The sequence below is a fragment of the Camelus dromedarius genome, chromosome 8 (genome assembly GCF_036321535.1).
Source record: "Camelus dromedarius isolate mCamDro1 chromosome 8, mCamDro1.pat, whole genome shotgun sequence".
Classification (NCBI taxonomy): Eukaryota; Metazoa; Chordata; class Mammalia; order Artiodactyla; family Camelidae; genus Camelus; species Camelus dromedarius.
The window spans coordinates 57,909,099-57,935,757 of NC_087443.1; the positions used below are offsets into that span (position 1 = coordinate 57,909,099).

Sequence of the window (26,659 nt, forward strand, 5' to 3'; positions counted from 1 at the left end):
GGGCAAAAGAGAATTCTCATTGTCCTTTTTCCTTCTAAGATGCAGACAGAGGAGCCAGCGGGAGTCTAATTATTATTGCCTCAATTGCCCTATTTTACTTAGACAAGTTTACTAGATCAGAACATCCTCTGGCTGGATATGCCAACAAGTACAAAGTGACTTTTGATTTATTATTTACTTGAGCCAAGAGATAGCTGCTATCCAAAATCTAAACATGTTGGCACAACTTTTGCTTCAATTCAGGGAAAAAAAACCCTGAGAATATTCCATCTAGAAACTCCCAATATAAAGCCTTACACCTACTTTATTTTTCTCTCCCCAGTCTCTAAGTTTAGATATTCATAAATCAAATGTTTAGAACGAGCCCACACAGTGTAAGAAACAGGGTAGTGGTGATGTTCCGAGGATGACAGCAGTCATTCTCAGGAACAGGCCCACCATTAGGAGGAAACCATTCACATTACCAAGGGATGGTATCTCTCCTGGGAGAGAGGCCTGGGAGCAGCAAATGGGATCCCCTGATTGAGAAAGTAAAGGACATGAGAGTCTGGAAAAGTAGTCAAGGGTCACACAGAAAGGAAGAAGGAAAACTCTAAGGGTGAGATTCCCTGAACCTCTTTCTGTAGCTAATTGTTGATAAGCATACAGTTCATCACATGTAAGAAAGAGTTCTCTACAGAATGCTACAGTTCTCTGTCAGTAGCAGAGTGTGGTAGAAAGAATAGTGGATAAGCAGTGAGAAGGCCTGTTTTTTAAGCTTTTTTTTTTTTTTTTTTTTGGAAGGGGGAGGTAGTTAGGTTTATTTATTTATTTATTTATTTATTTATTTATTTATTTAATGGTGGTACTGGGGATTGAACCCAGGACCTTGTGCATGCTAAGCACACACTCTACCACTGAGCTATACCCTCCCCCTCAGAAGACCTGGGTTTTAGTTCTGAGTCCATCAATTACTAGCTGTGTGAGTTTAAATTATTTTATCTGTAAGTACTACCTGTAAAATGGGGGGTGGATTACGCTGCTTATGCATTTACCACACAGTGTTATCATGATCAACCGAAATGCCAGCTGGGAAAGAATTCTGTGAAGTTACAAAGTGCAAGTGCAACGGCGTGATGCCACTTTCACTTCCCTCACCGCTGCACCACTGACATCAAACAGCATGTGCTCACTGAAAGGCTCTAAGCTGGGAATAAACACAAAAAGGCATAAGGTGCGGTTCTCACTGCTCTGGGGGGATTAACACAGACTTGAGCTGATGCTTAATTCTTGCTCATTGAATTGGATGTGAAGATTGCGAGAAGAGATTCCAGATGCTGATTTATCTGCTTCTGCATGCAAATTTCACCTCATACCTGACTCTTCCAGTTGTCTGGAAGGGGCAAGTGGTGGTTGGGGCCTCCGTTCTTCTCATTGTAGTAGATGTAGGTATTGAGATCGGGGAAGTTGCGGTTCAGGTCCACTCCATTGGCATTGTTCCTGCCAACCAGGTACCCAAAAGTGTCTGGGCCCTAGTGGGAAAAGGAAGAGATGAAAGATGAAGGTTTCAGACTGAATCCTCTATTTAAAGAACACTATACAGTTCTTCTTACACATTAGCTCAATCTATCAAATGATGTCGCATTTTCTTCTTTAACTCATCCAAAGTCCGAGTGGCATGATTCAAGTTTCCCTGTAGACCATGTGCTGGAGGTACAGAGTCCAGGAGAAGCCTTAACAAAAGGAGGGTGTTTCAGGATAATGGAAGCCCCTATTTTTTTAAATTTATGTCTGTTTAATCAACATGGTAGAGGTATATGCAGTGAGAAAGTAAAAATTTTTTTCAATGATATATATTTTCAGAATATTTTCCAACATAGGTTATTACAAGATATTGACTATAATTCCCCATGCTATACACAAAATCCTTGACTATTTTCAAGGATGAATATAACCTCACTTAGTATGATATTCTCTAGGTCCACCCATGCTGCTGCAAATGGCAATATCTCATTCTTTTTCATGGCTGAGTGATATATTCTATTGGATATATACACCACATCTTCTCAAACCAATCATCTGTTGATGGGCACTTTCCATATCTCAGCTATTGTAAAGAGTGCTATTGTAAACACTGAGGTGCACATATCTTTTTGAATGAGAGCTTTTTGTCTTTTCCAGATATGTGTAATCCAGGAGTGGGATTGCTGGATCATGCTATAGCTCTATTTTCAGTTTTTAAAGGAATCTCCATACTGTTTTCCATAGTGGCTGCACCAATTTACATTCCCACCAACAGTGTGGGAGGGAGGGAGCCCCTATTTTTTAAAAATAGCTTTATTGATATATTACTTACATACTGTAACAGTCACTTATTTTAAGTGTACAATTCAATGAATTTTAGTATGCTTACAGAATCATGCAACCACTACCACAATTTAGTTTAAGAATATTTTTGTCACTCTGAAAAGAAACTTCATGCCCATCTACAGCAACTCCTCATTTTCTCTCCAGCCCTAGGTAATAACTTTTGGTCTCTATAGATTTGCCTTTCCTGGACATTTCAGTAAATGGGATCATACATTACGTGCTTGGCTTTATTCACTGGGCAAAATGTTTTTGAGATCCCTCCATGTTGAAGCATGTAACAGTACTTCATTCCTTTTTATTTCTGAGTAATTCCATTATATGGATTTATCCAATTTTGTTTATTTACCTACCAGTTAATAGACTGTATTAGTTTCCTAGGGCTGCTGTAACAAATTACCACAAACCATGTGGCTTAGAACATCAGAAATGTATTCTCTCACAGTTCCAGAGACTAGAAGTCTGAAATCATGATGTCAGCAGGGTCCTCCCCACTAAAGGATTTAGAAGAGGAGCCTTCTCTCCTAGCTTGTGGCAGTTGCTGGCAATCCCTGGTGTTTCTGAATTTGTAGATGCATCACTCCAATCTCTACTTCCATCTTCATAGGGACTTCTTCCCTGTATGTTGTGTCTCTGAGCACAAATTTCTTTCTTCTTATAAGGGCATCAGTCATATTTGACTTAATCCCCCTAATCCAGCATGACTTCATTTTAACTAGACGGCGTATGCAGAGACCCTATTTCCAAATAAGGTCACATTCCTATAATTCCCATGTTCCAGGTAGACATGAATTGGAGGGGGTGGAAACATACTATTAAACCCCATACATGGGCACTTAGATTATTTCCACTTTTGGGCAAATGAGGATAATGCTGCCATGAACATTTGTGCACAAGTCTTTGTGTGGACATGTGTCTTTATTTCCCTTGGGTAGATACGTAGTAGTAGAACTACTGGCTCACCAGGTAAGTCCATATTTAACTTTTTCAGAAACTGCTATACTGTTTTCCAAGGTGGAAACCACCACCCCCCCTTTATTTATTTATTTTTTACTTAGGATCCTTGTTTATCTGTCTTCTGAGCAATATCAACTTCTTGGATCTCTGCTTACACTTCAAATTTCATCATTTATTTGGTCATGTATTTGCTCATCCATTTAATCAATCCACATTTGTTTAAGTCTATCTCTATTCAAAGTCCTCTAGGCAAGACACTAGGAAAAGAGACGGTGAGACATTATGTGAGCTTTCTAGGAATTCATAGTATACACGGGGAGATAAATACATAAATAATTAAAATGTGTAAAGTGATGGACTAGAGATAAGTTCACAGGCCCTTGCAAAATTGAAATTCCATTTGATGTCCTGTTTAGCATTGGAGAAAGGGACTAGTGTCTATTGGAGCCTGTGGACTGAGAGGTTGGAACCCAAATTGGTGGCCATTCCTGGAAGTAGGGTGAATAGATGGGTACTGGGCAGCTAGAAACTCACAGGTGTATCACCAATCTCATACTTTTCTAAGAACTCTTTATTGTTCTCAGATTTCTCTATTTTTCATGGCATCCTGCTCTTATTTTGTTCTGAGATCTCATTGAGAACATAATTTTTTTTTTTACATTCTCTTAGGTTTCCGACATCAATTCTGTTTCAGTGGAAAACGTTTAAGTGATTTTTCTATTTAGAGTCTGATTTTTCACTTCTATGAGATAATGATATTCCTTATGCTTCCAGCAGTTTTCATTACTTGTCCATTTGCATTAACATAACTCATAACTGTCCATATTAACAGCTATGTTAATGTACCTATCAGTTGATTTACTACTCACACCAGGTCATTAGTTAGGCTGGCAGGTAAGGACGTCTTTAACAGAAAGTTCCCATAAACAAGGTTGGTTTATTAGTTTCCTATTACTGCTGTAACAAATTACCACAACCTTAGTGGCTCAAACTCACACAAGCTTATGATCTTGCAGTTTGGGAGTCAGAAGACTGAAATAGGTCTCACAGGACTGAAATCAAGGTGTCAGCAGGACTGTGTTCCTTCTGAAGTCTCTGGGGGAATCTGTTTCCTGACTTTTCCAGCTTATAAATCACTCACATTCCTTGGCTCTGATTTCTGGTCCCTTTTTTCATCTTCAAATCCAGCAGCATAACATCTTCATATCTCTCTTTGACTGTGACCTTCTGCTTTCCTCTGCCACATGTAAAGGATCCTGTGATTGGTTATACTGGGCCCACCCAAATAATCTGGGATATTTTAAGGTCAGTTGATTAATCACCTAATTCTGTCTGTAACCTTAATTCCCCCTTGCCATGTAACAGAACATATTCACAGGTTCCAGGGATTAGGACTTAAACATCTTTGGGAGGTACAGTGACACTATTCTGCCTTACTTACAGGTAGCTTTAAATTATGGTGGCCAGGCAGGTCTTCCCTTTGTAGCCAAGAAGACAGGTTTCTGCTTGGTATGACAGGTAGCTCTGGGAATTTGAGAACCTGATGGGTCCTCTCTTGGGTTCAGGTTCAAGATTTGCTCCCTTTGAACAAGTACATAGCAGGTGAGCAGAGGTGACTAGCTCCCCAGAGATGGCTCTAGGATTTAGTGGGCTGGCCCTTTCTCCCACACCACCTCATCCCACAAAAGATGTGGGCAGGTCTGAGGCACTCCTCCAGTTCCCACTGTGATTCAGGGAAGAGCCAATAGAAGGAAAACAGTCAGAAACTTAAGGAATGTTAGGGTGCAGCTCTCTGACTTCCAAGGGGGAACACTGTTCTCTTTTTGTTGTTGAGTCATGTCTAATGTCAGCCAGAGGGTCAAATTTGTATTTGGTTCAGCGTCATGGCTCCTTTCCCCTTCCAGCTTCTACTCACCCTTCAGCCCTATCCTCAAGTAGGTTTAAAAAAGGATGGGTGATTTAAGGAGAGATGCTGAGTGGTTCCACTTATACGGGCAGAGTGATCAGATTCATAGAATCAGAGACTGGAGGATAGTTGCCAGGAGCGGGAAAAGGGAAGTTACTAATTAAGTGACATAAAAGTTTTGGTTAAGCAGGAAAGATGAGTTCTGGAGATCAGCTGTACAATACTGTGCCTATAGTCAACAATACTGTATTGTACACTTAAAATTTTGTGAAGAGGGTAGATCTCCTCTTCTGGTGTTCTGACCACAATAAAACAAATTTTTTAAAAAAGTGAAGTAGTGAAGTCTAGTCTTGGATATTAAAAAAAAAAGAATTCAAGACTACCCCCAAATAAGCATATCTTTAAATGGAAAAAAAAAAACCTTAATTTATACTCCCCCCCCCCCGCAAAAAAACCTCAAACAAATCAAGTTGAAACACAGATTTGAAATGAACATATCCATTGTGTAAGGCAGATGCCTGGCTTCACCCCTCCCCCTCCAAAATTCTAATTCCATAGATTCTGGGGATGGGAGGAGAAGGAGGACCTGGGAATCTTTATTTCAAAAATCTTCACCTATGATTCTGATGCACGGCCACAAAAGAATCACTGAATTAAATTAGGCACACTGAGGGGGTGGGGTTAATAGCTCAGTGGTAGAGCAGAAGCTTAGTATGCACGAGGTCCTGGGTTCTATCACCAGTACCTCCATTAAAAAAATTAAAAATTAAAAAAAAATTTTTAAATAAAGTTAGGCACACTAGTATTTTGAATTTATATTAGGAAACAAAGTAAAAGCCCATAAACATTTTTTTTATCTGCCCCCTGCAAAATGCAACTCTAAAATAAATAATTAAGATCACAGGAGAGGAGACTAGAAGTCCACATCACACCCTGATGAAGTTTGTCACAAACTATCCTATCTGTCCTCTGTTCTTCTAAGGGCCCATTCATCTTCCTTAAAAGTAATTCACTCTCCCCTAAGAGATCTGTATCCCCCACCCCTTCCCCTATTAAGAGGGCACACAAGCTCTCAAATCCCACCACTTTGGGGGTTGTTCACTTTGTTTTTTTTCCCCTGTGATGCCCCTGTCCACATAATATTAAAATTAATACATTTGTATACCTTTTCTCCTGTTTAAAAAAAAAAAGAATTAAAAGGCTGAGTACTATGCTAGAAGAGGAAAAAGCTGTACAGAAATGTAATAAAGTATGAAGAATCTAGAACTACTCTGTAATTCTGAGAAAAAAAGCCTGTTCTATTTTCCTCTCAAATGCAAATGGAAGTGTAGTGTGAGAGGAAGAAAGAATATTTAGGGTTTGAAGCTAAAAGTTCAGGGAAGGAGGGCTGTTTGCAAAATTCCTTCACCCCTGTTTAGTATTTTCTAGTCGACAAAGTGTTGTCACTGATATTCCCTCACTGACCCTCACAATGAAACAGAGAGGTCAGCTGGAAAGACGTGGAAGGAACTGAAACTCAGCCAGAAAGAACCCACATTCTATTTCTCTGGTTTTTTCCTCTACCACATCGTGGCATTCACAGTGGGGCAGAGAGGACACCTTGTCCCCCGGCTTTTCCTTCTCCCCTAAGGTGGCTCTGCTCTCTGCAGGGCCCCACCTTGGGCTCAGTACCTGGGCAGCGGCCACCTCGTAGCCGTCGGGGTTCATGGACGGCATGATGTGGATTCGCGTGCCCTCCACCAGCCGGACAATGCGCTGGTTCCCGTTCCGGAACTCCTCGCACAGGAACTCCGACAGCTGCAGCAGCAGCTCCCGGCCCAGCACCTCGTTGCCATGCATGTTCCCCACGTACTTGACTTCTGGTTCCACTGCAAGGGGAGAAACACACGCAGGAATACAAAAAAGATGGGGAAAGCTTGCAAGTGCCATTGATTCCTAACCGTGCATAGGGGCGTTTTCCCTCCTTTTCAGTAATTTATAGAAGAAAACCTCCCGCTTCCATTAGGTCTTTTCCAATAGTCCTTGAGTCCCCTTTGAACAAACTGCAACTATAAATGCTACAAAAATTCATGCCCGAGATAATAATGTCTACTGCTTATTGAACTCCTACTGTGTACTAGGTATTTACATTATTTCTAATCTTCACAGAAAACCTATAAAGTAGGCATTATTAGGCTCAGGATGAGGGTACTGGGTATGGAAGAAGTTAAGTAACTTGTCTCAGGTCACCTGGCTGATTAATAAAGAGGGGGTGGGGGGTGGGGAGGAAGAGCTCAGTGGTAGAGTGCCTGCTTAGCATGCATGAGGTGCTGGGTTCAATCCTCAACACCTCCAACAACAACAACAACAAACTTAATTACCACCCCACCCACACCTAAAAAAAGAAAAAAGAAATGAAAGGAATTGCTTAAAAAAAAATGGAGGTCAAAGCCCAGATGGCATTGAGGTAACTTAATGCTTCTCGGAGACAGAACTTTTCAGGATAAGAATGCTCTTTTTTCGAGATGTGTGGGCATAAAGTCCTCCAGGTTATAGCATAACAATTCCTAACTGAATCAGTTGAAAATTTAATTTTCCCAGTACTCAGGAAACTAAAATCTCTCTTTCATATCTGAGAATGCTGTGTCTTGAGGCACAGAGTAGGAAGCAGTCTACATATGTCTCGTTCCTTAGTCTTCTCTTTGGCTATGTTAACTGTTCAACGGAAGTAAGAAATGAGGTCACGAAAAGAGCCTCTAGAACCACTTAAAGAAAATCATTCCTGCCCTCTTTTAAAAGAAAGGAGAAAAGCTCTTGCCAAGCAATTTCCCTTACACTCAACACTCTCCTGCCTCCATGACTTTTCTAATTCTTTACCTATTCATCTCCACATTTCCAAGTCCTCCTCACTATCCTTCTAGGCTTGGTTCAAATGCTCCTTGCTCCGTGAAGCCATCTTGGGTCCTCCTTGCTGGGAGTGAACTCGATGCCGAATTTCCTTTTCATGATACTTACCACTTTCCACTCTGAGTTTTGTTTAATTCTGCACATGTCCTATTTCCTTTACTGGAGCTGGCCTTTGCAATGTATGTGATTTTTAATTTTCTTTAGGACACAATCCATTGTTATTTATCTTAGTAAATCTACTGCAGTCTCTCCCCAAGGAAAGTCTATAACTCATAAGGATCATGTGGTAGATTTTCTATCACGTGTGTCCTTTACTCTTAGTGTATTTCTTTAATCTTACTATATCTTTCTTACTTTTCTGAATGTTAAGTTATCCCTTCTTTTAGGAAAGGATGGTGATAGCAGATGGCAGGTAGAATTCTTCAATACCTTTGTTCACTAAAATAAAATTTGGGAAATCTATTTTAATCCCCTCAAATCCCTCTCTTTTATTAAAAACACACACACACACACACACACACACACACACACATACATATTTTAACTTCTGCGAAATCCAAAAGTCTGGGAACCACTGCCCTATAGAAACTAGCACAGTGCCTTGTTCTTTGGCAGGTACTCAACATAAAATTCTTTTGTCTCTACTTTTCATATATCCAGAATACAACCACTTCTGCTAACAACCACTACCATCATTTTGGCTCAAGCCCTGACACGTTCATGCCTGGATTATTACAATAAATCTCTGACTTGAACTCCTTGTATCTGCCCAGCCATTCAAGTCTATTCCCCTGAGTCAGTGGTGGCAAACTTTTCCAGATCAGATAGTAAATCCTTTGAGAATTCTGGGCTCTACTGTTTTTGCTGCAGCTACTCTAAAGCTTCCGGTGAAAGCAGACACAGATAATACAAAAACAAATGGGTGTGACTGTGCTTCAATGGAACATCATTTACCGAAACAGGTAGCTGGCCCTTAGGCTATAGTTTTCTGACCCTTGTTCAGAGTGATCTTTAAAAAACTTTAGAGAAAGAAAAATACCATATGATATCACTCATACATGGAATCTACAAAGAGGAATAAAGAGGACACTAAAGAACTCATCTACAAAACAGAAACAGACTTGCAGACACAGTAAACAATCTTACGGTTACCGGGGGGAAAAGGGGTGGGAAGGGATAACTTTGGGAGTTTGAGATTTGCAAATGTTAGCCGCTATATATAAAAATAGATTTTTAAAAACCCCACAAGTTTCTTCTGTATAGCACAGGGAACTATATTCAATATCTTCTAATAACTTTTAATGAGAAAAAAATGAAAACAAATATATGTATGTATATGCATGACTGGGACATTGTGCTGTACACCAGAAATTGATACATTGTAACTGATTGTACTTCAATTAAAAAAAATTTTTTAGTTAAAACTGACTATACTTCAATAAAAAAAGAATGCAAATTAAAAAAAAAATTTTCAGTTAGATCACGTCACTCTTCTGTTTAAAACTCTCCAGTGGTTTCTCACTTCACTGAGGGCAAAAGCCAAAATCTTTGCAAAGGCCTATGAGGCCCTACATGATCTCCTGTCCCGTGTCCCAACCACTCCGCTCTGACCTTGGTTTCCCATGGCTCACTCTGCTGGAGCCACAGGGGCCTCCCTGCCTCATGGTCACACACACCAAACAGCACCCTAGAGAAGTTTTTCCTAAAAAGCAACAATGTGCTCCCCTACTCGATCCACAACCCTCCAAGACTCCCTAGCTCTCCTTCCTGGTTTCCTTTTCTCAATAGCACTTATTTTCATCTGATATAATATATATTTATTTAGTTACCCATTTATTGCCAGTCTTACCCCACTAGAATTAAGGCCCTGAGGGCAGGGTCTTTATTTTATTCTCTGTTGTACATTCAGAGTCTACCAAAGTGCCTGCATCGAGTAGATACTCAGTAACATTTGTGGAATAATTAAGGAATGAATGAAAGGAATGAATGGATGCTATTCATATAAGACTATGAAATGAGAAAAGTAGTTATAGTGTGATTTCATTTTTATTAAAAACAATGTGTGTGAATAAGGGGACGTGACTTTACCATGCATAGAAAAAAGTCTGGAAGGATACACATCAATATGTTAACAATGGTCATCTGTGAGTGGTGCAGTTATGGGTGAGGTTTTTTTTTTTTCTTATCTAATTTCTATTTTTTATTTTTGGTGGGGAGAGGTAATTAGGTTTATTTATTTATTTATTTATTTTCTTAGAGGAGGTACTGGGGATTGAACCCAGGTCCTCATGCATGCTCAGCACGTACTCTTACCACTTGAGCTATACCCTATTCCCTCTAGTTGCTATTTTAATCCAAACATGGATTGCTTTTACAATAAAAACAAACTAACAAAAATAATCCAATGCATAAAATTAATACCCCATGCCTCAAACTTGCTCCAGGATCCCGTACTGATATCACACTGTCATCCCCCAAAGAGATATCCCCAAACTCTCCTAAGTTCCCACAACTAGAAGGGCTAATTGTTTCTCCCAAGACATTGGCTAGGAAAAGACAGAACAGCAAGAGCAAGGGAGAAGGAAGGGCAGTGGGAGGGAAGGCTTGGGAATGGGATGAGAGCAGGGAAGAAGACTCATCTTTTACCATTAAGGTCTTTGGGGTTTTTTTGTTTGTTTGTTTGTTTGTTTTTGGTGGGGGGAGGTAATTAATTAATTAGTTTATTATTTCTAGAGGAGGTACTGCGGATTGAATCCGGGACCTCGTGCATGCTAAGCATGCACTCTACCACTTGAGCTATACCTCCCCCTTTACCATTAAGGTCTTGAGCAAACAGAACCCAAAAATGAGGGACAGACTGGAGCCTGAATTGGGACTGCAACTCCCCAGAGGCAGGGGCAGTTTGAGGGCCAAGCAAGGAAATTCTTAGCACAGGCTGAGAAGCTGGTGATACTTTATGAGTGAAGGGATCCACGGACCTCCCCAGAAACCACCCCCATTACTGGATTTGTAAGGGAAGGGTCCTGCCCCACACACTCTAAGACATGCTCAAGGCTTACGGGGCTCGTGGGTTCCAGGGTAGTCGCTGAATTCCAGCACGTAGAGGTGTCTCCCCTTCACGCTGCGGCCGATGCTGTAAACCCGCGTGATGTAGGGGCATTCGTTGTGCACCTTGTACAGCATCCGCACCAGCTCATCGTAGCGGTGGTGGCGAAAGGTCACCGGGGCAACCAACTTGAAGAAAAGGAGGTGGAGGAAGATTGAGAACAGATGTGGCATCTTGCTGGGCTTTTTCGGAGACTCACTAAAATGGGCCCCACTTCTCCCAGTAACCAGTCAAAATCCAAGTGCCAAGAACCAGCTCTTCCTAGTTTCCCGCCAGTAAACAAACACCAGTGTGACGGCACCTGGGAAGAAAGTTCAGCAATGCCCTCCGCAGCCGGAGATTATTTACGGAGCTCAGGAATAGCCATTTATTTCCCCTCCCCCATTTCTCTGCCTCTCCTAATCCACGAAAACCTTTTGAAAGGTTTTTGCACTTCCCCAGATTGGGTAGTTTCACTGATTCTGGGTTACTGATTAACTGGACAGTAAACGGGCTTCAATAAATAGCTGCTTATAACCCTTTGACTCCCAGAGAATTTTGAGAAACTTTGCCTATCCTTGTTCCCTCTATTACAATGTAGGTAAGGGTAGTAAAACAGAGTACTCTGTCCTTTCCATCCACCCTACACCCTATCTTTCTGAAGCATAGCTCTGTCTTGTCCCTTTTCTCCTCAAAAATCTTTCATCAGATACCACTGAGAAGATGAAGAGACACAGGTTGGGAGAAAACCATTGCCAATCATATATCTGATAATACATCCAGAATAAATCAAGAACTCTTACAATCCAATAATAAAACAAAACCCCCAATTTATAAGTGGGCAAAATATTTGAATACACATTTTGCTAAAGTAGATACATGAATGACTAATAAGCACATTAAAGATGTTCAAGACGATTGATCATTAAGGAAATGCACCTTAAAACCACAATGAGATATCACATCACATCCACTGGAATGGTTACAATGAAAAAGACACAACAACAAATGTTGGTGAGAATAAGGAGAAACTAGAACCCTCATACATTGCCAATGAGAACATAAATGATGCAGCCACTTTGGAAAATGGTTTTGCAGTTTCTTAAAAGTTTAAAAATATACTTACTATACAACCTAGCAGTTTCACGCTTAGGTATCTACCCAAGAGAAATGAAAAACAGACGTCCACACAAAAACTAGTATGTGAATGTTCACAGCAGTATTATTTACAAGAAATGAAAAGTGGAAACAATCTAAATGTCCATAAACTGGTGAATGGATAAACAAACATGGCATGTCCATATAATGGAATATCATTTGACAATGAAAAGGAGTGAAGCACTGATACAGTGTACAATGTGGATGAACCTTAAAAATATGCTCTTTTGAAGAAGTCACACACAAAAGACCACATATTATATGATCTAATTCATATGAAATGTTTAGAAAAGACAAACATAGAAATAGAAAGGAAATTAGAGGTTGGCTGGGTCTGGGAGTAGAAATGCAGAGTGACTATAAATGGGCACTAGATTTCTTCTTAGGGTGATGGAAGTGTTCTAAAATTAGATTGTGGCGCTTGTACAACTCTGTAAATATACTAAAATTCACTGAATTGTAAATGTGAAGCAGATGAATTTATGGTATACAAATTACATCTCAGTAAAGCTACTTTTGAAAAAAGAAATAAAAATAATTAAGCACAGCCCCCCAAAAGTTAACTATAAATCTACCAGACAGCACAACAATTCCTGGGTACCTACCCAACAGAACAAGACTCCTACACAAGACAGTTCATAGCAGCATTATTCATAAGAGCCCAAAAGTGGAAACTACCCATATGTCCATCAACTGATGGATAAATAAAATGTGGTATATCTATACAATTGAACACTATTCAGCAATAGAAAGAAATAAAATACTAATATATGCTTCCACATGGATGGACTTCAAAAATACTGTGCTAAGTGAAAGGATTCAACACAGAAAATCTACTTACTTATTGTATGATTCCACTTATATGAAATGTCATGTAAAAAAGTAAACCTAGAGAGACAGGAAGTAAAATAGTGACTGCCTAGGACTGGGGGTGGGGATGGAGTTTCACTGTAAAAGGGCACGTGGAATCTTGTTGGATGAGGAGGATGTCCTAAAACTCGGTGATGGTGATGGTTGCACAACTCTGTAAATTGACTAGCAATCATTAAATTGTACACTTAAAATGGGTAAATTTTATGGTATGTAAAAGATACTTCAATACATTTTTTTTGAAACAAAGTTTCAGGGGATCTTCATGCACTGTAGTGTAAAATCTAAATGCCTCAGCCTGGCTGCCAAGTCATTCCTTTGGGGTTCAATTGTGACCTCACTCCAGTACAGCCCCACCACACTGCCTACTATCTTCTGAGCATGTCCTCATCGTCTGCCTTCCTGCTTTTGCTTATGCTGTTTCCCCAGGTAGCTTAACCCAGCTCCAAGCCCTGGGTCTTCCTCATGTCCCCCTGCAACTGCTGTTACCATCAGTCTTTGTATCTTCAATCTTATTACTTTGCCTGTTATGCATTTATCACTGTGCTAGGTGTCAGATGTTCAGATAGAGCACAGCCCTGTGGGTGTTCCTGCCCCCAGGATGGTCATCAGCCTCAGCACAGAGCCTGGAACAGGTGCACATGGGCTGAATGAATGAACGAACAGACCCATTACTGACTTTTCCTCTTGCATCCCGCTGCTCTGCCTTCAGCAAACTTTCCTAAGGAAATCCTATGCTTTCATAACCTGTCAGTAAAGACAGCTATTCCCTCTTGGGAACAAACTATAGTCAGGCCAGTCTGGCCCATAGATGGTCCAGAGGGTTGGCCCAAGATAAGTACCAAACTGGCAGCACCACAGAGTAATAACCCCAGGATTTTATACCCACTGCTAAAACGCCGTAACTTTCTGACGCGCTCCTACCACCCCAGGTGGCAAGGGCAGGCATCAAGAGAGAAGGCCAGAAGGGCATCACCAATGCTGTTACTTATTAAGCCCCTGATCTAGGACTGATGAAATAAAATTTATATTTTAAGGCAGGACAAGAAAAAATGAAACAAAATTCTCTCTGTGTGTTTGTTGGACATCCTCCCTCTCTCCCTACTGCACAGTGTGCATCTGCATTACACATTAACCAGAGCTCCTCAAAGATGGGCCTGCTTTACCATAAAGATCAATTTTTTTTCTTTCTTCTGATACTAGCAATGAAACTTCTTAAAGAATAGTGTTCTTCCCAGCTCTATAGGGGACCATGGTGGCTCACTGCTCGCTGTGCACGTGCTGACTTGCACTATGTCTCCCTGGTGAGCTTTATGTAAAATATCAGTATGTCACTTGGATATATGATCCTTTGTCTTGAAAATGTATATGACTGTGCCTTTGACTTCTAACAGGCAGAGCAGTTCTCAGAGCTTTCTAAGAATCTGCTTTCTGGGGTATAATCCTCAGTTTGGCTTGAATAAAATTCCATTTTTTTCTTCTTAATTTGATAGTGAACTGAATTTTTGTCGACAGGATAATATCTATCACTACTGAAGGCTTGGCTTAGTGATCCCCAGATAAGCCCAAATTGTTCCTCTGCAGAAGAATTCCCATTTCTCTGGCAAATGTGCCTACAGTTCTTATGGTGACCTCACTTATGCCAAACAGATGACATCCACTCTCCAGGAGGGGGATGTACCCTCCCTGCCTGTGAACTTTGGGTTGTCGTAAACAGGGGATATCAATCAGGGTTGAGATTGGCACTCCTTCCCTGGAATTGCACATAGGGTGCCAGAGTTGATGCCTTGAAGCCAGAGGGCATACAAGCCTCTCAAAGCAACTAGAAGTACAAGGAACTTGAGTGCCAGGGGGATATGATATTTAAAAATTTTTTCCAGCTTCATTGAGATGTTATTGACATAAACATTGTGTATATTTAAGGTATACAACGTGATGATTTAATACATGTATATAGTGCAGAATGATTACTACCACACTAGGGTTAATTAACACCTCCATCAGCTCACGTACTTATCTGTGTGTGTGTGTGTGTGTGTGTGTGTGTGATGAGAAAATATAAAATCTACTCTCTTAGCAATTTTCAAGTATATGATATAGTTTGATAATGCATGAAGACCTGCCTGGTGCTTGGCACACAGTCAGGGCTTAATAAATATTATTAGCAGTATTAGTAGTAGCAGCAGCAGCGCTAAGCATCTATCTACTCTTGTGCTAAAGACCAGGCTAGGTGATGGGGACACCATTCATTCATTCAACAAATATATACATGCATACATACATGTATGTGAGTGTGTGTGTGTATGTGTATAAAGCCTCTACTACTAAAGACTAAAGGCTTTACTTTATTATTTTTGATATTGAATAAAACCAGCAAAGATCCCTGACTATGTGGTGCTCACATTCTAGTGAAAAGATAATGAACAATGAAAAAGGCAGTTACTATTCTCAAAGATACAGACAAGAGAACAAGCACAACACTGGGGGAAGAGCGGTGGACGTAGCCACATGGGCCACCAAGCAGGGTCACCTATACTAATTTTGAAGGGTCAGGGAGGGCTTACTGGAGGATGTGTGGGAGTTGAACCAGATCAGAGAGTCCTGTAGCCTCCTGTGGTAGGTGTAATAGTGGCCCCCCACAGTGTCCACATTCTAATCCCTGGAACCTGTGAATACGTTATGTTACATGGCAAGGGAGAAGGAAGTTTGCGGATGGAATTACAGTTGCTAATCAGCTCATCTTGAGATGGAGGGATTATCCAGGTGGGCCCAGCATAGTCACAAATGTCCTTATAAGTGAGAGAGGAAGGCAGGAGGGTCAGAGTGATGAGATGTGAGAAAGGCTCAGTGGGCCATTGCTGTCTTTGAAGATGGAGAAAGGGGCCATGAGCCAAGGAATGCAGGCAGCCTCTAAAACCGCAAAAGCCCCCGAGGCACATTCTCCCCTAGAGCCTCTAGGAAGGAATGCAGCCTTGCCAAACCTTGATTTTAGTCCAATGAGACCCATTTCAGACTTGCCATCTCCAGTACTATAATGAATTGGGGTTGTGGTAAGCCACTACACTTGTGATATTTTTTACCCACAATAGGAAATGAATACACTCCCTAATACCTTAAGTCTTGGATGGAGCTGGGGCTCCTGGGGGTCAGAGAAGGCTGGAGCAGAAAGCTCACTTGTCTGATATCCCCCTAAGGTCTTGACTCAAATCTTGGGAAGCCAGCCCTGCAGGACTTTGTTTAGGCAAATGTTTAACCAACTTTCCCAACCCACACCTCCAGCTATCTTAGTTTTAAAAGTTCTTACTATCCTCCAGTAGTAACTCTGAACTTCTGCAGAGCAGTCTCAATGTAATTTAAGCCTGCTTAATAAATTACTAGTCGACTGGACCTATAAATGAACCGAGAGTCCAGCTCAATTCAAATTAGCAATGTCTCTCTGATAGATATTTGGGTTTAAATGATAGGAGAGTGTGTAGGGCAAAGGGAACCTGGCCAAGCATGGAGTAAGAAAAGTCAGTCTACAGGACAGATCTTCCAATTCTTTGCCTGGAATGTTCTTCCCCCAGCTCATCTTATACTTCTGATACTAGCACAATGGTCAACTACATGTGGAGACTTTCCCCAGATACCTCATCTAAAGAGGATTCCCCTGATTACACCTGGTCTTATCCCCTGCTTATTTCAATCAGAATATCTGACTTATCAGTCTGTAATTATCTCATTTACTTATTTAATTGTTTATTGTCTACTGGCTGTCTCTCCCGTTAGAAGATAAACTCATTGAGGGCCAAGACTAACTTACCTTACTTACCATTCCCTAAATCCCAGTACAATGTGCTGGATAAATTTTAAAATGAAGGAAGCAATGTACAAACTGAGATCTGAGATCTGAACAAGAGGTTAACCAGATAAAAACGGTGGAGGAATGTGTGTTCGGGGAGAGTTTTGAGATGAAAGAGTATTGATTCCTCCTTATCACTCTGACCCTGCTGGAGTATGCTAGGCTCTGTTCTTGAATTTCTTCTCTGTACCTGCACTGAATTCCAGATGATCTCATTCACAAATCCCACTACAAGCTGATGACTCAAATTTATAGCTTCTACTTCTCTGAACCCCAGAACTGTACTTCCACCTGCCTACTTCCATGTATTTCACACCTCCACGAGGATTCCTAATAGGTACCCCAGCCTAAGGGCACCCACCCTTCTCCAGTCCCTGGAGCCAGAGCAGAGCTTTACAGATACAAATGGGTGTCCACAAATGGCACCAAAGGATGATGGGTCAACTGGATAAAGAGAAACCAATCCTGTCCCCAGCTTCCCCTTCCACCTTGCCCTGCACTTATTCTTATTTCTTCAAAGCACTTATTGCCACCTGACATACTGTATATTGTATATATAATTGTCTGTTTATTGTCTTCTCTCCCTATAAAAATATAAGCACCTTGTGGGCAGAGAATTGATCTCTTTTATTTTCTGAGTTGTCTCCAGCAACTAGACTAGAACCTGGCATGGAGACGTTCTCACTAAATACTTGCTGAGTGAGTGAATGACTGAATCATTAAGTGCTTTTACCCACATGATCCCATTTGACATTCACCTCAGTCTTTCTTGAGAGACTGTTGTATTCCATTTACATATATGAGGACCCTGAAAATTTAAATGATTTTCTCAGATCATATAACTTATAGTTGGAAAATCTAGAGATTAAATTAACTTTCTGACTCCAAAGTCTGGCACTTTCCCCAACACTGGGATGCTCTGTCATGTGGGCCTAGTTGCATCATGAAAACCGTCTCCAATCTGACTTCTCATTCTTAAGGGTACCTGAAAAATGATTCTTTTAAAAAATAACCTCATATGCTTATGTAAAAATGAAATACATTTGTTATACATAGAAAAGTATAAGGATAAACAAATTAAGATATCACCCCTGTACCCCATAGCTAGAAATAACCACTGTTACCAGCTCGTAACAATCAGTCTTACTGCAATGACTCTTAACATCTGTTCTGGCAAATGTTACCAGCATTAATCCAATTTCTTAGGCCAAAACCTGGGACTCATCCACAGTCCCTCTCTTTATCTCATTCTCCATATCAGCAAGTTACAGAGACTGCTTTGAAAATTAGTCTGGAAATTATTTCTCTCTCCTTGACCACTGTCATCTTAGTCCACAAATGACCATATATTTCTTGCTTCGATGGTAACAACAGCCATAGATTTCTTGTTTGATAAGACAGTAGCCTCCTCTAATATTCTCCGTCCCGCCACCAACCCCCCTGCTTTTTTTTTTTTTTTTTTTTGGCCTACTCGTTTTATTCCCTATAAAGTAGCCAGAATGTTTTAAAAACATAAATCAAATTACTTTCTGACTCAAAACATTTCAGTGATTTCCCATCATGCTTAAAATAAAAAATTCTTGCAATGATACAAAAGTCCAGTAAGTAATAGTCACAAAATCCTTTTTATTTCTTGAACCTATCAAGCTTATTTATACCCCAGAGCCTATACACTTGCTACTTCCCCTGCCTGGAATGCTCTTTTCTTAAATCTTTGCATGACTTTTCCCTTTGCATCACTTAAGTACACACTCAAATATCACCACCTTAGGGTCACTGGCCCTGACATTCCCACCTAAACTAGTCCCTGGCTGCTACCCCCCTTATCATTCTCTATTTCTTAACTTAGTTCTTATAATACTTATCATTATCTAAAGGCACACCATATAATTGTTCCTTTTTTGGTCTGTATTCACCACTAACATGTAAGCTGTATGAAGACAAGGATTACTGTCTTTTTTTTTCACCACTTTGTCCTCAATGCTCCAGATAATGTAGAACACATACGAGTTGCTCACGAAATAATTGTTAAAGAATGAATCTGCAGATAGGATCAGTAAATAATTTTTTTAAAAAAAGGATCGTAGTCTTTATGCTTGTAAAATTAAAAGTTACTATACTGAACATATCTTACATTTAACAGAAGAAAAAGAAGTTGAAATAAAGTTGAAGGAATCACTTACCTTTAGAAAAATGTCTCTTCGCAAGATGAAATACTAGTCAACTAATGGCTCTAAAGAAAAAAAACAGAAATCATTAAGGAATGGTGAGTATGTTGCCATGTTTTTTCAAACACATTTGTAGAGAAGGAAAAAGATCTCAACAGAAATATAATTCAAACTTAAAAGAAATTTATTTTTCCATGGAATTAGGTTGATGCCTTTCCAAAGTGCATTCATCCAGCCTTTGCAGTAAGTTTCATTTACTTGTAAAAACCTGCCACAAAATCAAAGCTGTCAGTGTCTCTTCTAAAAAGTCGTGTGCTCCTCCTGGTGCTCCAAGGCTGTACTGAGCTCTGTGATGCTTTTCTTCTTTTCTTTTACTTTTCTTTCTGAACTCTTCCTTTTCCCACCTCCCTGCTTTTCTGACTTCCTGAAAGGCTTTCTCTGTACTCTCTGATTTTTTATTAATGTTCCCTGCCCCTAACACCCTATATCCTTTAGGATTAGATAGAAAATGCCAAATGATTGGAGCTTTACTTCTTTCTCACATAAATGGAGCCTGGAAGCAAGCGGTTCAAGATCAGTGTTGTGCTCATCAAATGGCCCAGGCTCTTCCTAGCTTGTCGCTCTACTTGTCTCAACATACATTTACCTTATCGTCCAGACAGATGTTCCAGCCTCATTGTCACGGTCACATTCCAGCCACCAGGAAGGAGCGTACCTTCTTTCTTCAAAATCAAACTTCCCACGCTCACACCCTGCTGATGCAAATGGATAAATGGAATGTGCTAGATACATATTCAGCAGTAAAAAACAAACAAACAAACAAAAAAAACGGAGTACTGATCCATGCTGAGACATGGGTGAACCTTGAAAACGTTATGCTAAATGAGAGAAACCAGTCATAAAAAACACACATTGCATGATTCCATTTATATGTGGTTTGTGCATTCTATCTCAACAAAACTGCTTACAAAAATAAAGACAAAAACAAACGTTCCACAGTTTTAAACATGGCTCTGACTTACATCTCACAGGCTGGAAGGCAGTCACGTGGTCGTGCCCAAATGTAATGGAAGCTGAAAAATGTAGTCTCAATCTCAGCCAGCCTTGTGTTCAGCTGAAAATCAGAGGGTCTCATACAGCACATGGAACTATATTAAATATTCTGTAACGACCTATAATGAAAACGAATCTGAAAAAGAATATAGATATAACCGAATCATTTTCCTGTACACCTAAAACTAACACAACCTTGTAAATCAACAATACTTGATTGAAGAAAAACCAGAAATTCTCTTACAATGAGAAGAGAGGGCAGATATTGAAGAACACTGACCATCTCTGACCCACCGTTAGTCAGATCTTAGACCTTGTTGCGTACCCACAGATCACTGGATGTACTTCTCAGGAGCATGACACTTAATTTTTGGTAAATTGATCTCTTTCCCAGAGTCTGTGCAGAGATGTGTTGGCTCTGTGTTCTCCTATATTTTAGGTCAAAATTTTCTTCATTTGGCAGTCATTCTTCATAGTTTTGTTTTATAACTTTTCCCCTGTTGAATTGAAGATGGACATATATTTTTCATCTTTTGCTCTTTTATTTTGCTTTCAGTTGGTTTCCAGAGTTGGAAGTGAATTCAAAATGCCCTTTCCCCACTAACTTTAAGTGGAATTTGCCAGACGAAATATTTGAATACTCTTGCCTCTAAATGCAGCTTTTCTGGGGTTTCCTCCATTTGGGGACTCAAGCCGGACCTCCAAGGTTGGATGTTCATTGCTCTCTCTATAAACAGGTTGCTCCTACCGAGCAGATAAACTTCCCTCAGAACCCGCCCCCCAGTACACAGTCTGCTCCAGTCACGTCTCACTTTTCCGTAACAGTTTTGTGTAAACTGTAAAGCGCGATGCACATGTCAGTTGTATTTAGAATTTTCTTACTGCCTTGCTAGGACGCCTCCCGCCTTTGCCGCATCCTCAGGGCCGTCAGAGGCAGCCCGGCTTCCCCAGAGCAGCTCTCCTTGGGAAATGGCACCACCTGTTGCCCAAGGCGGAAACATGGGAGCCATTCTGAAGTCTCCCTTCTCGCTCATCTCCCGCGTTCCCTCAGCCTTGAAGCCCTCTCCGTTGTTTTCTTGCTGATCCTCGCAGCGGCTTCCTGCTCCTCTCCCGCACCGCCACGGCCTCGCTCTGCTCTCTTTCAGCCCTGCCTGGAGCAGCCCTCCTGCCCGGAACTCCCCGCTCCCGCGGCAGCCGGCGAGGTCTGCCTTCAGCGCAGCCGCGTCACGTCCCGCGCGAGCCCCTCCCTCCCACCCTTCAGACCCTTTATTGGTTTTCCGTTCTCCTCCGTTAAATCCAAACATGTGTTTCCCCGCAGCCAGGCCCTCCAGGACCTGGCGATCCCTGTCTTTCCAGCATCAGATCGCCTTTTTCCCAACACCCTTCCTTCCTTCCTTCTGGCCCTGCCAAAAAACGTGCAGTCTTTCAAAGGCCTCTGCATTTTTTTTCTCCTCCAGTTGTTAAAACTTATGGTAAAATACACCAACATGAAAAGAGTTTTTAAACAACTCTCCTTCTTCCATTTGGAAGCTAGCCGACTCCTATTTGTATTTCAAAACCAAGCACAGGCGTCATTTTCTCTAAAACTTTCCTACCACTTACCCCTGGTCTGATTGCAGTTGTCTGTCTCTTGTGTTTCCACAGAGAAAGTTCTGTGCATACTTCTCTACAAACACAGCATTATGTTGTAATTTTGGGTTTTTCCATGATTAAAGCATAAGGCTCTGAAGACGAGGGACAACATCTTATTTGTTTCTGGATTCCCAGTCCTTCGCCTGTACTAGATATATAACAGGTGTTAAACACATGATAAAGAGCAGTAACAAAAAATGAACTGTCTCCTCTGCACTTACATTTTGTTGACTTTTCAACAGGGCTGGAAATGACTAACTGGAATTCCAGAAACCCAGGCTCTTCCTCATGCCCCCATTAACCCTGCTTCCAATGGGGTAATCACTGGTTCAGTGACATGTTGATTCAGGCTGCCCTCTAGCCTGGGGGAAAGCATGCATGGCATGGACTCTGAATCCATTCTGTGTACCAGGGTTGCCTAATTTGTCAATAGCTTGTACCTGTGCAATCCTCCTTACTGGGAGTAAAGCCGTTCTTTCTGAGTTTGAAAAAAACTAATGTAATATGTGTTTACGATATGACATCATATTAGGTATGAGGGTTTCAGAGTATTAGGCAGAAGGTTAGCTGGAAAAGAGGAGCCTGACTCTTAAGTGATCTGGTCATCTGGGAGGAAGGAACTAACATGTATCAGACTTTGAGCAGCCTCTTAACTGGATCAGTAACAGTCTATGGGTCCAAATGTAGAAAGGGGTGACTGTTTCACGGATTCTAAAGTGCTCTTTATTTCATATTTTAGTCCCTAAATGTATCTTAAAACAGATGGCATCTTCGATTCAGAGGACTATAATATAATACTAAGAAATGTAAGGGAAATCCAACATGTCACTATTATACCAGAGAAATATCATAACAAATGTTAATTGATATAATAGTAACTAAACCTGGAATATTACACATTAAGACAGGAAAGAGTGGAAAAAAGCAATGACTAGCTTACAAAGAATGTCTAAAAACTTAAATTTGCATTAACTGTGGTAGAATTCTCAATGACTTGATAATTAAAACCATCATTTATGAGCCCCTCCTAATTGCCAGGGAAAATACATACATTATCATTAGTCCTCAACCTCCTAACCTGAAAGGTAGGTGTTACTAATTCCATTTTTTAGATGAAGAGCAGAGAACGTCTAGACCTGCCTAAGGTCACACAGCTAGAAAATGTCAGATATGATCAGATTTTAAAATCTATTAGCTTTGTTTTATTCTATGCTCCCTCCTGAAGCAAGCACTGATCCTAAAGATAAAGATAATTGTTATCTAAGACCAAATTTTGTTTTCAGTTTGAGCAACTGGATTATCATTGAAAAAACATATTCCTTCTGTGTTAGAAACTAATGGAGAAGATAAACAGAAGAGAGTCCTGAGCAAGCTTCTTGGGTTTGGTTTATAAGCGCCCCGGGAATGGAAATTCATGTGGGTTACTTCATCCAGAATGACCATAAATATGAAGTTGAGTCCAGCCTCACTGATAATTCAGAGCTAGAACTGACCACCCAATATATTATAACTTTCTGTACCGATTATGTAAGGCCTTTGAGATTTAACATTTTATAATCACTAAGGCCAAAAGTATTTTGTCCTAAACCTTTCTCAGTGTGATTTTAATTTTGTAGAAATACCTCGTATTTAAGACAGGATCTGCATGAAACTGAAGCCGTCTCTCCCATCTCTTCCTCCCATAACAACAACAGCTTCAATCTAGCCTGAGTTTGCCAAGCTCCCTTGAAAACTCTAAACTAGACTGTTGACTCCCCACAAGTGGCCCAGTTCCCTCCAGTTCTGGCTGTGCCTGGTTCTAGGATGTTCCCCTTCACCTTACTAGCCTGTTCCAACTCCATACTTCTGATGTCCTAACTTGTCTTGACCTGTGATACTGCCTTGAACCTGAATTTTGACTGTTGTGTGCCCTGAGGCAGGGTTTACAAAATACCAGTGAGCCATAAAGTACTTACTAGTCATCATACTTCTATTTTATCAGGACAATTTGTGCTAATTATTGATGTTTTTGCACTTGTGTGTAAATTATTTTTTTTAAAAGTCAGCTTCATTGAGATATAATTCACATACTATAAAATTCGCCCATTTAAGTGTACAGTTCCGTGGGTTTTATAAAATACAGAGTTGTACAATCATCGCTGCCATCTGGTTTCAGGATATTTTCACCACCCTCCATGAAAACCCCATATCCATTTGCAATCACTTTCCAGCCCTAAGCAGCCACTAATCTACTTTTTGTCTCTGTGGATTTGTCTATTCTGGACATTTCATATAAATGGAATCCTACAATACATGAGCTTTTGTGTCTGGCTGCTTTCAAGTTTTGTCCATGTTTTAGCAGGTTTTTACTTCATTCCCTTTTTATGGTCAGAAAATATTTCATTGTATGGCTATAATATCTTTTGTTTATCCATTTGAGTTGTTTCCACTTCTTAATTATTATGAATAATTCTATGAACTTTCTTGTGCAAGTTTTTGTGTGGTTGTGTGTTTTTATTTCTCTTGGGTAGATACCTAGGTGAAACTGCTGAGTCATATGTAATAAGTAATATCATACTTAATATTTTGAGGACCTGCCAAATTGTTTTCCAAAGTGGCTGCACCATTTTACGTTCACACAAGAAATACATGAAGATTCCAACTTCTCCACCATCTTGAAACCACTTGTTTTTGTCGGTCTTTTTAATTTTACCTTACTAGTAAGTGTGAAGTGGTATGTCATTGTGGTTTTGATTTGCATTTCCCTGGTGACTAATGATACTGAGAATCTTTTCATGTGTTTCCTGGCCATTTGCATATCTTCTTTGGAGAAATGTTCATGCAAATCCTTTGCCCATTTTTAAAATTGGGCTGTCTTTTCATTGCTGAATTAGAAGAGACTTTTTCTGACCTAAGTTTGTTAATATAGGAGGAGCCAACCATGCCCATAACCCAAAGTTAGGTGGTGTTCTCTTGGGCAGAATCCCTTTAAGGTCTACCTTTCCCATAGGCTAACAACTTATCTATGGGAAACACCCACACATCCTTTGACCTAAGGAATTCTGAGTATAGGCAACTCCAAACTAGCTGAAGCCATTGTCTCTCAAAGACTTCCCCAGGTATATCTCAGACCTCAGTACACTATGCAACCCCAATCCTAGGAACACTAGTCAATCTTTCTAAATTGTTGCTCAGTTAACCATGAGGTGGAAGCATCCTCCTTCTATCCCTCTTGGTGAGAGTAGGGAAACACAACATTCTGACTACTCTTGCCTAAGAAATACTGTTTCTCAACTTCAATCTTGTGATAATTGCCTGGAAGATGAGGGGCTAAAGGTTGCAGAAACTACTTTTGGAGCAACAATTTCTAGCAAACTGTTTTCGTAGCAACTTCTGATGGGTAATCTAGCACCACGTCTTGGAACGTGGTCGTGTTTGGTATCTATTGCCTGGGCGTCCCAGCTTAAATGGAGACAGAGAGTTTCATTTTAATGCTCTATTAGATATCTTGAATGAATGGTTTTGCCTTAATGCAACATTAGCTCAATTAATCTCCATAACCACTCTGAAAGTGGGTGTTGTGATCTCCACTTTATGAATGAGGAAATTAAGGTTGCGAAACATTAAGGGACTTGCTCAAAGTGATATTTCTTCAGTTTCATCTCAGCAGTGTACAAATGGACAGTTAGATCTGCAATCCAAATGGCTCCAGATTTCATAGCCTGTGGGGCTAATAAAATCGTGGAGCTGACCCTGCATGGCATAGTCTCTGAAGGGACATGCATGTAAAGAGAACAGTCTAACTGCCAAAAATAACTAAAAGGGAATGCCATTATTTATTTCTGTTTTTTAAAGAATGTTAAGCCACAGCCATACTTCCATTCTCTTCCCTTTGCTCCTCAATTCCCTTGCTCTCAGCAGCTTCCCTAGAATTTCTCACTTGTCTGCTCCCTGTCTCCCCAAAGTCACTAAATCAAACTGAATTCTCCCCACAATTATCACCCTTTGGTTCTCTCTTCCCTTTTCTTTACGTTCTTCACTATGTGGTTTAACCTGGTCTCCCAAACTAAAGTTTCCTTTTCTGTCTAGTCTCTCATTATTTCACTAGTTCTGCAACCCGAGTCAGGGAACTTAACTGGCCATTTCAAAACTTCTCAGGATGCATGAAAGGAGGAGAATCTGATTGACAAAAGGCAAAATTCCTGTTAGCTAGGAAGGAGTGTGAGGGTGGGAAGAAGGCAAAGATACATGTGAGCAAATCATATTAACATTTAGATCCAAAATTTACAGCTTCCAAATCCCCACCTGTCTAACTCAAGTACCTCAGCTCTACTTGTGTGTGTATACATTTGTGTGTGGTTAAATATACATGGCATAAAACTTACCATTTTACCCATTTTTAAGTGTACAATTCAATGACATTAAGTACATTCACATTTTTATGTAATCATCACCATCATACATCTCTAGAACTTTTTCATCTTCCCAAATTAAAACTCCATACCTGTTAAACAATAACTCCCCAATCTCCCCCTCCCCCTGCAAGCACTATTCTACATTCTGTCTCTGTGAGTTTGACTACTCGTGTAAGTGGAATCATACAATATTTGTCCTTCTGTGATTGGCTTATTTCATTTGGCATGATGTCTTCAAGATTCATCCAAGTTGTAGCTTGTGTTAGACCATGTATCCTTCCTTTTTAAGGCTGAATAATATTCCACTGTACATATACATCACATTTTGTTTATCCATTCATCCACCGATGTACATTTGGGTTG

General features: G+C 40.4%; 1 protein-coding gene across 4 annotated transcripts in view; it reads right to left on the reverse strand.

Annotated features, from left to right (window-relative positions):
• CPN1 (carboxypeptidase N subunit 1) overlaps positions 1–22,045 on the reverse strand; it is a 33,874-nt gene extending 11,829 nt beyond the window's left edge. Inside the window, exons 1-7 of one of the 4 annotated variants that reach the window (XM_064488328.1) lie at positions 21,873–22,045; positions 20,240–20,406; positions 19,864–19,972; positions 19,233–19,282; positions 11,155–11,329; positions 6,881–7,077; positions 1,356–1,511 (exon numbers count right to left, since the gene is read on the reverse strand). In XM_064488328.1, coding sequence (XP_064344398.1) covers positions 1,356–1,511; positions 6,881–7,077; positions 11,155–11,278 — 477 coding nt within the window. In that variant the 5' untranslated portion in view covers positions 11,279–11,329; positions 19,233–19,282; positions 19,864–19,972; positions 20,240–20,406; positions 21,873–22,045. Of the gene's footprint in view, positions 1–1,355; positions 1,512–6,880; positions 7,078–11,154; positions 11,600–19,232; positions 19,283–19,863; positions 19,973–20,239; positions 20,407–20,514; positions 21,518–21,872 lie in introns of those variants that run through there. The other 3 variants (XM_031461589.2, XM_031461590.2, XM_010974427.3) reach the window with 3 other exon arrangements.
• Positions 22,046–26,659: the final 4,614 nt, after the last annotated feature.